We start from the raw sequence: 12,544 nt of genomic DNA, 5'->3' as shown, positions 1-12,544 counted from the left end.
AAAGGGTGGGATTTCAGGGGGCACCGGCAGGGTAGAAGTCTGCCACAACAAAGTTGGAAGTGGAAAGGGTGACAGGGCCTGTTCCACCCCTACCCACTCCTTCTCTAGAAAATGCTTGGTCCAGTCTAGGGCTCTGGTTTAATGGACCGCGCAGTAATATTTAAACGGGTCAGGAAACCCTATGCCTCCTTGGTCATTTGGTAAGGTCAGGATACACGAAAATGTCTTTATTGCATTTAATTTGTATACCTTAAAAATGAATAATCACCCTGAATATGTTTTATAGAATAGTTTATTCCATGTAGAGCCTTATTGACTGAGAACAATGTTATTGAGTATAAAGAGATGTTTTTTTTTCATGGTTTATTGGAAATGTTTGTGATGATGTGAAGATCTTTAATACAAATAATAAAATAGAATTGTGGAGATGATTGTGGCCAAGATGGTGACTGTTACAGGCTCTTGTCGCCCTCCTCTGCTTCCCTTTGGTTCTGTAACTGAAAGGAGAAAGAAAGTGAAATGTCAGTCATTTACCATATGCTTCGTTCCCTAAGGGCAAATCCACAGCTGTGTGGAAAAAAAACATCTATTTCCACACAATACCACAACATAAGGCACACCTATACTGTAAATGCAGTTCAGTTTGTCACTATTAATGTGTTTGTTAACCCAACATTTCATATTCCTGAAATGTGTATCTTGTACCATGTACATGTGTAAAAAAGAATGCTGTTCTCTTCTGCATTGCTTCATTTGTTTTAAATACCTGGTGACCTAGCCAATCCTCCTGCTTTACTATTGCAAGCTGACCATGCTAGGCATGAGAGCATATCAGTGTGGTCAGTTTTCTGGTTGTGCTGGGAGCTCAGCCTGCCCGTCCTCCAATGGCCAAGACTTGTGCTGACATGCCCCCCTGAACAGCTCCCTAAGTCCCTGTATGCAGCTGAGAACAGAGATCATGTGATCACTTATAAAAAAGGTATTTATAATGTTTTCAGATATATATATATATATCCATTTTTGGGTGCCGGGAGCCTGAATTAATTTTTTTGAAGCACCTCATTAGAGCCTTAGGCCGCGTACACACGATAGGTCCATCCGATGAGAACGGTCTGATGGACTGTTTTCATCAAATAACCGATGAAGCTGACTGATGATCCGTCGTGCCTACACACCATGAGTTAAAAAACCGATTGTGTCAGAACGCGGTGACGTAAAACACAACGTGCTGAAAAAAACTAAGTTCAATGCTTCCAAGCATGCGTCGACTTGATTCTGAGCATGCGTGGATTTTTAACCGATGGACGTGCCTACAGACTATCGTTTTTTTAGGTATCCATCGGTTAAATTTAAAACAAGATTGTTTTTTTTTTAACCTATGGATAAATAACCGATGGGGCCCACACACGATCGGTTTGGACCGATGAAAATGAGAATCGGTCCATCAGACCGTTCTCATCGGTTTAACCGATCGTGTGTACGCGGCCTTATAGGCATCCAAAAAGGTGAACAGAAAACGCCATGCCGGGCGCTCGCAGTTCACTCAGCTGTGTGTTATGAAAGCGAATGAATATTGGCTTTCCTAACACTGAAGCACCTCTCCGCCAATCAGGTGCTCAGGTCTGTTACCTGTCACCTGATTGGCTGAAAAGACAGGCGCTGCGATTGGATGCCTATCAGACATCCAATCATAGCAGTGGATGGGAAGAGAGGATGGGAGAAGACATCAAGGAGCATGGAGGACACCGCCGTTGTGACCTGCTGCCCAACCAAGACACGGTAAGTCCTGAGCAGGCGAGGGGTGCACACTGGCAGTACTTGAGGGGCACAGTGGTGGCAATTGATGGGCACAGTGGCAGCGTTTGATGGGCACAGTGGTGGCGTTTGATGGGCACAGTGGCGGCGTTTGATGGGCACAGTGGCGGCGTTCGATGGGCACAGTGGCGGCGTTCGATGGGCACAGTGGCGGCGTTCGATGGGCACAGTGGCGGCGTTCAATGGGCACAGTGGCTGTAATTGATGGTTTTTTTTTTCAGTTTGTTTGCACCTCCCCAAAATTTTTGAGCACCAGCCGCCACTGAGTTATAGTTAGGGGTTGCAGTAGGTGTAGTTATAATAAAGTAGCCATGGACTGAGTAGAAAAGCCTTTTCCCTGCCAGCAGCTGAAGAGTGGATTCCTTCCTCCTGTGCAGAAGCAGTGGTCAGGCCTATAGCTCTTCAATCAACTAAAATTATACTCCCACTGATTGGAGAGCTCTGGTTCTGACTCACTAGAGGGCGTCAGACCTCTGCAGAGAGTTCACTGCTTCTACAAAGGGTGCTGCTCTGTAGCATGCTGGCAGGGGACAGGCTTTTTTACTCAGGCTGTGGCTGTTTTTAACCACTTACGGACCACCCGCTGTCATTGTATGTTGGCTGTTTGAAGTGGAATACCGCTGCCATAACCCCGGTATCCTCTTCAACGGTGGATGGGCCTTTCTCAGATAAAAATGGTCTCTGTGGCGGATTCGACTTTTAACGGCGGTGGGAGAGCCCCCCCCCTCCCGCCACGCTCCAGTCATCTCCGCCGCTTACCGGAGCCGTCGGTAGCAGCAGAGACGATCGCGTCCTTTCCCCTGTGAAGCTGGATGCCGCTCGGCTCCATACCATGACAGAGGCGACATCAAACATCACTTCTACCCAATGGTCTTAAAAGGGAATTTTTTTTTTTTTATTATTGCATTTAAGTGTAAGTGTAAGAGTATTTTTGACCCCAGATCTCACATTTAGAAGGTCCAATCCTTGTATAAGGAATAAAAGTGACCCATTTTTTTTTTTTAACAGGACCGTGTAAAAAAAAAAAAGTAAAATAAATTAGAAAACTAAAAAAGTAAAGCGCCATGTTTCACTGAGCTTGCGCGCAGAAGCGAACACATACGTGTTCAAACCACACATGTGAGGAATCGCCACGAACGTTAGAGCAATAATTCTAGCACTAGAACTCCTCCTTCACCCAAAACTGGTAACCTGTAGAAATTTTTAAACATCGCCTATGGAGATTTTTAAGGTTCTAAGTTTGTCGCCACTCCACGAGCGGGCGCAATTTTGAAGCATGACATGTTGGGTATCAATGTACTCGGCGTAACATCGTCTTTCACAATATTAAAAAGATTGGACTAACTTTACTGTTGTCTTATTTCTTTATTTAAAAAAGTGTATTTTCTCCCAAAAAATTGCGTTTGTAAGACCGCTGCACAAATAGGATGTTACATAAAGTATTGCACTGACCGCCATTTTATTCTCCAGGGTGTCTGAAGAAAAAATTATGATATATATATATATATATATATATATATATATAATGTTTGGGGATTCTAAGGAAAAATGTTTTAAAGTGGAGTTCCACCCATAAATATAACATTACATCAGTAGTTTTAAAAAAATGTCATTAGTCCTTTACGAAATTTTTTTTTTTTTTTTTTTAGATGCCTTCAAAGTGTTGTTGCTAGGCAGAATAGTTAATCTTCCCTAACCTACACCGCACAGACTCCTGGGAATGTAGTGGGTGTAACTTTCCAGGAGTCTGTGCACTCCCCAGTCTCAAAGAATCATGTGATTTGGACAGCACAGGTGCTGAAACCTGATCTGACACTGCTTGTGCAGCACTGAGCATGTGCGAGATCTGTAAGGCTGAAATCCAGGAAGTCATACAGTCTGGCTTCATGATGCCCACACTTAAGATGGCCCCAGTCAATTTCTATTTTATAAAGTGTCTAAATGCTGTAACAACCTAACAAAACTGACCTTAGTTTACAGACTAACTTTACTAGAATACAATAAGCTTGTGTATTACAGGGGTATTTATATTTAAAAAGTGAAATTGTGGCCGGAACTCCGCTTTAAATTGTAAACACAGAGCCTGAAAAATAGGCACGGTCTTTAACCAGTTAAAGAAAAAGAACTGTATTGCCCTGTACACACGATCGGTTCGTCTGATGAAAACAGTCCGTTTTCATCAGACGAACCGATCGTGTGTACATGGCTTTAGACTTTGCACACCTTTTGGGCTAGATTCAGAAAGCCCGCCGTAACTTTGTGCGGGCGTAGCGTATCTCAGATACGCTACGCCGCCGTAACTTAGTGAGGCAGGTTCTGTATTCAGAAAGAACCTGCGCCCTAAGTTACGGCGGCGTAGCGTAAATGTGCCGGCGTAAGCGCGCCTAATTCAAATTGTGAAGAGGTGGGCGTGTTTTATGTAAATAAAACATGATCCCACGTAAAAATGACGTTTCTAACGAACGGCGCATCCCAGAACGTATCCCAGTGCGCATGCTCCTTATCACGTCGCAAATAGTCAATAGCCCTATTCGCGAACGACTTACGCAAACGACGTAAAATTCGACGCTGTCCCGACGTCCATACTTAACATTGGCTATGCCTCATATAGCAGGCATAACTTTACGTCGGAAAAAGCCTTACGTAAACGACATAAAAAAAATCCGCCAGGCGCACGTACGTTTCTGAATCGGCATATCTAGCTCATTTGCATATTCTATGCGGAAATCAGCGCCACCTAGCGGCCAGCGTAAATATGCACCCTAAGATATGACGGAGTAGGAGACTTACGCCGGTTGTATCTTAGCAACATTTAAGCGTATCTCAGTTTGAGCATACGCTTAAAGTTGTGACGGCGCGGATTCCGACTTACGACTGTGTATCTACTGATACGCCCGTCGTAAGTCTTTATGAATCTAGCCCTTTGTTTTTAAGCATCAGGAATGTCTTTAGCGGTAAGTTAAATTGGGCTTTAGGTTGATGAAGTTACAAACATGGATATGTGGACATAAATACCTTTTACTACGATTTTCTGTGTCTTTGTGGCCAAGCCGTGTTTGTTTTCCGCCTTGCACTGATAATTGCCATTATGGGTTTTCTTTGCATTCCAGATGTTAATGACGCTATGATCGGCGCTGCGCTGCACATCAGGTGTTGGGGTCTCCCAGCTGAATGTAGGCGGGGGCACGCCTTCTGCTATACATGTCAGAGTCACATTGGCCCCTTCAGCTACAGAGGTTGATGGTTGCACTTTGATTTGAACTATTTTGGGTTTTACTGGAAGCAAGCAATGCATAATATAATGTTAAGACTGGACTCAAAGCACAATGTTTAAAAATGCAAATCCAACAGCTAAACACACAATTGAAACTTGTATATAGAATTTCCTTTTCCTGTCAAAAAATAAGTATTAAACAGCGGTCAGTGGAAAATAGTTTGTCCTATTCCTCTAACTGCTACATCTGCAGAACAGTTTGTTTGGTTTAAAAGCAACAGACTTACTGGCAGGATCACCAGGTAATAATAGAAGAAAGAGAAAACTAATGCAGCCATCACATCTAAGAATACGTAAGCTGCAATATAATAAAAGTTTGGTTTTGGGTTTCATTACGCTTTAAAGCATATACTCTCATGTTTCACACACCTTGCTGTGACTGCATAGCATGACAACGCTGGAAAACTTCTACCTGCCATAACCTGATTTCTTGCTGCTCCCTGGACTGTTAAGGGACATCACACTGCCAGGACTGTTGGGGTTAAAAGAGTATATATATATAAGGCCTGTATAGCATATATTTTTCATATATATGCTATGACCAAAGCCATTTTGGCTTTCATTTTCTTTTTTAACCACTTAAGGACCGGACCAATATGCTGCTAAATGACCCAAGGGGTTTTTACAATTCGGCACTGCGTCGCTTTAACAGACAATTGCGCGGTCGTGCGACGTGGCTCCCAAACAAAATTGGCGTCCTTTTTTCCCCACAAATAGAGCTTTCTTTTGGTGGTATTTGATCACCTCTGCGTTTTTTATTTTTTGCGCTATAAACAAAAATAGAGCGACAATTTTGAAAAAAAATGTAATATCTTTTTGCTGTAATAAATATCCCCCAAAAACATATATAATTTTTTTTCCCTCAGTTTAGGCCGATACGTATTCTTCTACCTATTTTTGGTAAAAAAAATCGCAATAAGCGTTTATCGGTTGGTTTGCGCAACATTTATAGCGTTTACAAAATAGGGGATAGTTTTATTTTATTTTAATTTTTTTACTACTAATGGCGGCGATCAGCGATTTTTTTCGTGACTGCGACAATATGGCGGACACTTCGGACAATTTTTACACATTTTTGGGACCATTGTCATTTTCACAGCAAAAAATGCATTCAAATTGCATTGTTTATTGTGAAAATTACAGTTGCAGTTTGGGAGTTAACCACAGGGGGCGCTGTAGGAGTTAGGGTTCACCTAGTGTGTATTTACAACTGTAGGGGGGTGTGGCTGTAGGTCTGAAGTCATCGATCGAGTCTCCCTATAAAAAGGATCACTCGATCGATGCAGCCGCCACAGTGAAGCACGGGGAAGCCGTGTTTACATACGACTTTCCCCGTTCTTCAGCTCCGGGGAGCGATCGCGAGGGGGCGGCTAGAAACAAATAGCCGCGCCGTCGTCCCGGATCGCTCCTGAAGCCACGGGAACCGGCGTATGTACGGGGGGGGGGTCCCGATCGGACCCCCGACCCACGTCTAGGCAGGCACGTACAGGTACGTTGATGTGCCTGTCTGTGCCATTCTGCCGACGTAAATGTACATGCGGCGGTCCGGAAGTGGTTAAACTAATGCCGCGCACACACGACCGTTTTTCGGGTTCTAAAAAATGAAGTTTTTTTTTAAATGTCATTAAAAACGATCGTGTGTGGGCTTCAGAGCATTTTTCGGGTTCTAAAAAATGGGCAAAAAAAAAAATTCGAACATGCTCTATTTTTTCACGACGTTTTTAACGTTGTCTTTTTTAAGGTTGTAAAAAATGGTCGTGTGTGGGCTTTAACGACGTGAAAAATCCACGCATGCTCAGAAGCGAGTTATGAGATGGGAGCGCTCGTTCTGGTAAAACTACCATTCGTAATGGAGTAAGCACATTCATCACGATGTAACAGACTGAAAAGCGCGAATCGTCTTTTACTAACACGGAATCAGCTAAAGCAGCTCAAAGGGTGGCGTCATATGAATGGAACTTCCCCTTTATAGTGCCGTCGTACGTGTTGTACGTCACCGTGTAAGTTTTGAGAAGGAATCACAGTGCTAAAGTGAACACGTTGGGCTAGATTCAGGTAGGGGGACGTACAATTGTGCGGGCGTAGCGTATGTTATTTACGCTACGCCGCCGCAACTTAGACGGGCAAGTGCAGTATTCACAAAGTTGCGGTGGCGTATCGTAAATCTGCCGGTGTAAGTGCGCCGAATTCAAATTCTGAAGAGGTGGGCGTGTTTTATGTTAATAAAACATGACCCCACATAAATGACGTCTTTAACGAACGGCGCATGCACCGTTCGTGAAAGAATCCCAGTGCGCATGCTCAAAATTTCGCCGCAAATCGTCAATGCTTTAGACGTGAACGTAACTTATGTACAGCCCTATTCGCGAACGACTTACGCAAACGACGTAAAAATTTCAAAATTCAACGCGGGAACGACATCCATGCTTAACATTGCGTACGCCTTAATAACATTGCGTACGCCTCTGGAGATACGCCGTCGTATCTCCTACCTGAATCCGGCCCCAGTTGTATACATAAGTCCGTGAAGCCACGGAAAGCTATTTACTAGGTTACCAAGTCTAAAATTTACCACGTTATCATCCAAGTATTGAAATGTAAATATCGGGCCAGATTCACATAGGTTAGCGGATCTGATTTAAGATCCGCCGCCGCAAGTTTTTGAGGCAAGTGGTTAATTCACAAAACACTTACCTCAAAACTTGCGGCGGCGTATCGTAAATCCCCCTGCGGAATTCAAATTCCCCGGCTAGGGGGCGTGCAGTATTTAAATCAGGCGCGTTCCCGCGCCGATTGAACAGCGCATGCGCCGTTGGTTGTAGTTGTAAATGTAAATCTCACAAAACAAAGATTTCCATAATTTCATAAATACAATACTGTTTTTTTATTTCAGTATAAACATTCTGACAACGCTTCCCCTGCAAGCCTGATGTCAGCTTTCACCTTTACTGGGCTGCCATCATATAAACGTTGACTTCACATAATGAAGTGAGCAGAACGATTGAGAATTTTAAGGGAAACGCATATTGGCTAATCAGTGTTTATAAGCATATATGCCTGAAGGGGTTCTTCAAAGTGGACCTTCACCCTTAATTAGCTTAAATTTTGCCCTGCTTCCTCCCTCCAATCTTTTTTTATCATTTAGATATAAATTTTATTATTTATTTATTTTATTGTTTTTTTCCCCTACCCTGAGCAAGAATGTAGTTTGCGTCCACCCTCTTCGGATCCAAACAGAGACCTGCGACCAGGGTCAGCTGCCCTGGGCATTATGGTATCATGTGAGGGGACGGGGGGATTTGTGTTGGGAGGGGAAAGTTGGAGGGCAGCAAAGGAAAAAATAGGAGGAGAAATTAGGAGGGGTGCTAGGAATGATGATTTGGGGGGGGGGGGGGGATTTGTGTTGGGAGGGGGAATGGGGGGAGAGGATTTGTGCTAGGAGGGGGATATGGGGGGGGTTGTGCTAGAAGAGGTGATATGGTAGAAAGGGAAGCATAATTGTTCTAGGAGGGGATTTTTTTGTGCAAATAAAGATGATTTGTGCTAGGAGGGGGAGTGGGAGAAGAGAATTTGAGCTTGGAGGGGGAATTTGAGGGGTAGAGGATTTGTGCTGGGAGGTGTGATTCCTTTTTTTTTGGGGGGGGGGGAAATTTGTGCTCTGGGAATTTGGTGAGAGAGCTGGGGGTTTCAGCAGGGGGTGGGGGCAAATGTGTAGTGGGAGGACATGCTTATGCTTAGGGGGCAAGCATGCAGATTGGTGCTCAATATTTTTTTTTTGGGGGGGGGGGGGGTTCCTGACACACAATGCTCATGGGGGGGATGGGGTGCAGTTTGGTATGTTTGCCCTGGGATCTAGATAACCTTGCCTAGTGTAGGTATCCCTGCACGTGTGCAAAGATAGGTTGCTATGGAGCTACCATGGTTGTGGATGGGTGGAGAATTCCCTGCACATACACAGAAGTGGCGAAGAGCTCTGCCAGTACCTGAAGGCTGGTCGGAACCCTTCGGTAAATCTGCACATGCACCAGAAATATGAAAATGGTAACGCTGGAGGGAGCGGACTGAGGTTCTTCTTTAACCACTAGGGCCCGGATTCACATACATCGGCGCATATTTATGCCGGCGTAGCGTATCTAATATACGATACGCCGGCGCTGCGCACAGAGGCAAGCACTGGATTCACAAAGCACTTGCTGTTAAAGATACGCTGGGTTTCCGCGGCGTAAGCCAGCGTAGGTGGAAGTGGGCGTGAGCCATGCTAATGAGGCGTGACCCCATGTAAATGAAGGACTGAGCGTCATAAAGATACCAATAACGTACGGCGCATGCGCTGTCCCGTGGACGCATCTCAGTGCGCATGCTCAGAATCACGTAGAAACAACTGCCTAAGATACGTCGAATCACTGCCTACGACGTGAACGTAACCTACGCCCAGCCCTATTCACGTACTACCTAAACGACGTCAAATACGACGGCTGTGTTCCCTGGTCCATTCCTTAACATGACTTGCGCCTCCTATATGGGGAATAACTTTACGCCGGACGTAAGTCTTACACAAACCACGAATGTTATGCGCCGGGCACAAGTACGTTCGTGAATCGGCGTATCTCCCTCATTTGCATAGGAAATCAATGGGAGTACCACTTGCGGCCAGCGTAAATATGCACCAACGATACGCCGGCGTAGTAAAGTTACGTCGGTCGGATGAAGCCTATTTTCAGGCGTATCTCAGATTGTGGGCACGGCGCATAGATACGACAGCGCATAGATAGACTTCTCGAGATACGTCGGCGTAAGTGTTTCGTGAATCCGGGCCTAGATGCCTGCAATCTGTATTCTAACCTTCTAAAAAAAAGAGTTTGTTGTGCCATAAAAATTCCAATTACAGTATGTTGCTACTAAGAACTAAGAACAAACACTCATTCTGACAGATGAAGATCTCAGACTAACTGGAAACCAATCAGCTGGTTCTCGATTATTTGATCACTATGACAGCCAATCATGGTGATCATATGCAGGCTGGAGAGGTTTACTTATCTTCTCCAGCCTGCAGATGGCACTGTTCTCTCTGTGCACAAAGAAAAAAATATATACTACCGTGTCTAACAAAAATGTTAAAAGGCCAGATCCATATAGCGAGTACGCCGGCGTATCTACTGATACGCCGGCTTACTTTCAAATTACCCGCGTTGTATCTTTAATTTGAATCCTCAAACCAAGATACGTCGGCATCTGGGTTCGATCCGACAGGCGTACGGCTTCGTACGCCTTTGGATCATAGGTGCAATACTTCGGCGTCCGCTGGGTGGAGTTTGCGTAGTTTTCCGCGTCGGGTATGTAAATTAGCTTTTTACGACGATCCACGAACGTACGTGCGGCCGTCGCATTCTCTTACGTCGTCTCTAGTCGGCTTTTTCCGGCGTATAGTTAAAGCTGCTATTTTGCAGGGTATAGATAGACTTGCCATGTTAAGTATGGCCGTCGTTCCCGCGTCAAAATTTGAATTTTTTTTTTGTTTGAGCAAGTCGTCCGTGAATAGGGATGGACGTAAGTCACGTCTAAGTTAAGAAAATGGCGTCATTGCGACGTCATTTCGCGCAAAGCACAGTGGGAAATTTCGAAACGGAGCATGCGCAGTTCATTCGGCGCGGGGATGCGCTTCATTTAAATGAATCACGCCCCCTACCCGCCGATTTGCATTCCGCCGCCAGAAATACATTACGCCGCCGTAACTTACGGCGCAAAATCTTCCTGGATTTGACTTAAAGCCAGGTAAGATACGGCGGCGTAGCGTATCTCTGATACGCTGCGCCTATCCATTTCTATGTGGATCTGGCCCAAAATGTTTAGTTAAAAACTGTATTGCATTTTTACCTGCTAGAGAGAGTTGTCCACTTTGTGTGTCACTTCCGTGCTCATTCTGAGACTTACAGGTATACAATCCCACGTGTTTCTTAGTGAACCCCCATATTTTGACAGTGTGTTTGTCCTCAGAAATCTGCACATTAGGTCCTGGGGTGATCCAACTCAATTCAGGAGGGGGGGATCCGCTGGCTTCACAGGTTAACGTTACATTGGCGCCTTCAAGCACCTGTGTGGATGGCTCAATGTCCAAACGGGATATCTTAGGCTTCACTGGGGGAAAAAAAAACATTTTATATCAAACACATGTTCAGTTATTCATTCATTTAAAGTGGAGCATCGTCTTTCTAAATAAAAACAAAAAAACTGTAGGGCAAGACAGTAATGCCGCGTACACACCATAACTTTATGTGATGAAAAAAAAACGACGTTTTGAAAAACGTCAATCAAAATGACCGTGTGTGGGGGAAAACGTTGTTTTATGTCTTGTGAAAAACGACAAAAAAAATTGAAGCATGCTTCAATTTTTTGTGTCGTTTTCCAAACGTCGTTTTTTGTGTCAATTAAAATGATATAGTGTGTGGGCAAAACGACGTTTAAAACAATGTTTTTAAACCCGCGCATGCTCAGAAGCAAGTTATGAAGCAAGCTTCAATGGAAAAGAGTGCTGAACGTAACCTCGCTTTGCTAGAGCATTTTGAAAAAACGATGGTGTGTAGGCAACGTCGTTTTTGAAAATGAAGTTTCAAAAACTTTATTTTATTTCATGATTTAAAACGTCGTTTTTTTTCATCACATAAAGTGATGGTGTGTACGCGGCATAAAAGTTATATGTATGCAATAATATAATCGGTTTTGCTTCAGTATACTGCATGGAGTTTAGATGTAACCTTTGAGCATAGTAATACGTATTCAAATACAGTAAAACCTTGGATTGTGAGCATAATTCATTCCAGAAACATGCTTGTAATCCAAAGCACTTGTATATCAAAGCGAATTTCCCCATAAGAAATAATGAAAACTCAAATGATTTGTTCCACAACTATTTATTCATAAATCCTTCAGTTTATAGTCCATATAAAAAGATTAGAGCAATGTGATAGGTGGTGTAACCATAAAATGTCCATCCACAAATGGAAGCCTCCACAAGGGGATTAGAAGCAAAATCCAGCAGGAGCTACAAAGTATAAAAGAGAAAAGAGGCGCCTCTAAGTGTAGCAATATGTTCATTAAATATAACCATATTGCTACACTTAGATGCGCCTCTTTTCTTTTATACTCAGTTATGACATGACGCTACTTGTATATCAAGACATTGCTTGTATATCAGGTCAAAATGTATTTAATTTTTTTTAGCTTATCTTGCAAAACGCTCTCAAACCAAGGTTTTATTGTATTACTTGTTGCCATTGTGTCTATATACATCCTATCATTATACTTACAGAATTAAATTCCTAAGCATATAACCATGGAAATACCAAACTTTCTGCTCACTCGGATTGTCTCCTTGCTGCCACCTGGTGACAGTAAAACAAAAGTTCACTTAAAGATACTTTGCAGTCCATGAAGTATAGGTTTCAGATGTCAGCTTGC

General features: G+C 43.6%; 1 protein-coding gene across 1 annotated transcript in view; it reads right to left on the bottom strand.

Annotated features, from left to right (window-relative positions):
• Positions 1-274: 274 nt before the first annotated feature.
• The window catches only part of LOC120933283 (intercellular adhesion molecule 5-like), a 61,682-nt gene continuing 49,412 nt past the window's right edge, over positions 275-12,544 (bottom strand). The window contains exons 5-7 of the mRNA XM_040346408.1: positions 10,964-11,224; positions 4,831-5,091; positions 275-497 (exon numbers count right to left, since the gene is read on the bottom strand). Coding sequence (XP_040202342.1) covers positions 397-497; positions 4,831-5,091; positions 10,964-11,224 — 623 coding nt within the window. The 3' untranslated portion in view covers positions 275-396. The remainder of the gene's footprint in view (positions 498-4,830; positions 5,092-10,963; positions 11,225-12,544) is intronic.

The sequence above is a fragment of the Rana temporaria genome, chromosome 3, assembly GCF_905171775.1.
Source record: "Rana temporaria chromosome 3, aRanTem1.1, whole genome shotgun sequence".
NCBI classification, from domain to species: domain Eukaryota; kingdom Metazoa; phylum Chordata; class Amphibia; order Anura; family Ranidae; genus Rana; species Rana temporaria.
The sequence above is the reverse complement of the archived record's forward strand: the minus strand, read 5'-3'. Positions and strand labels throughout refer to the sequence as shown.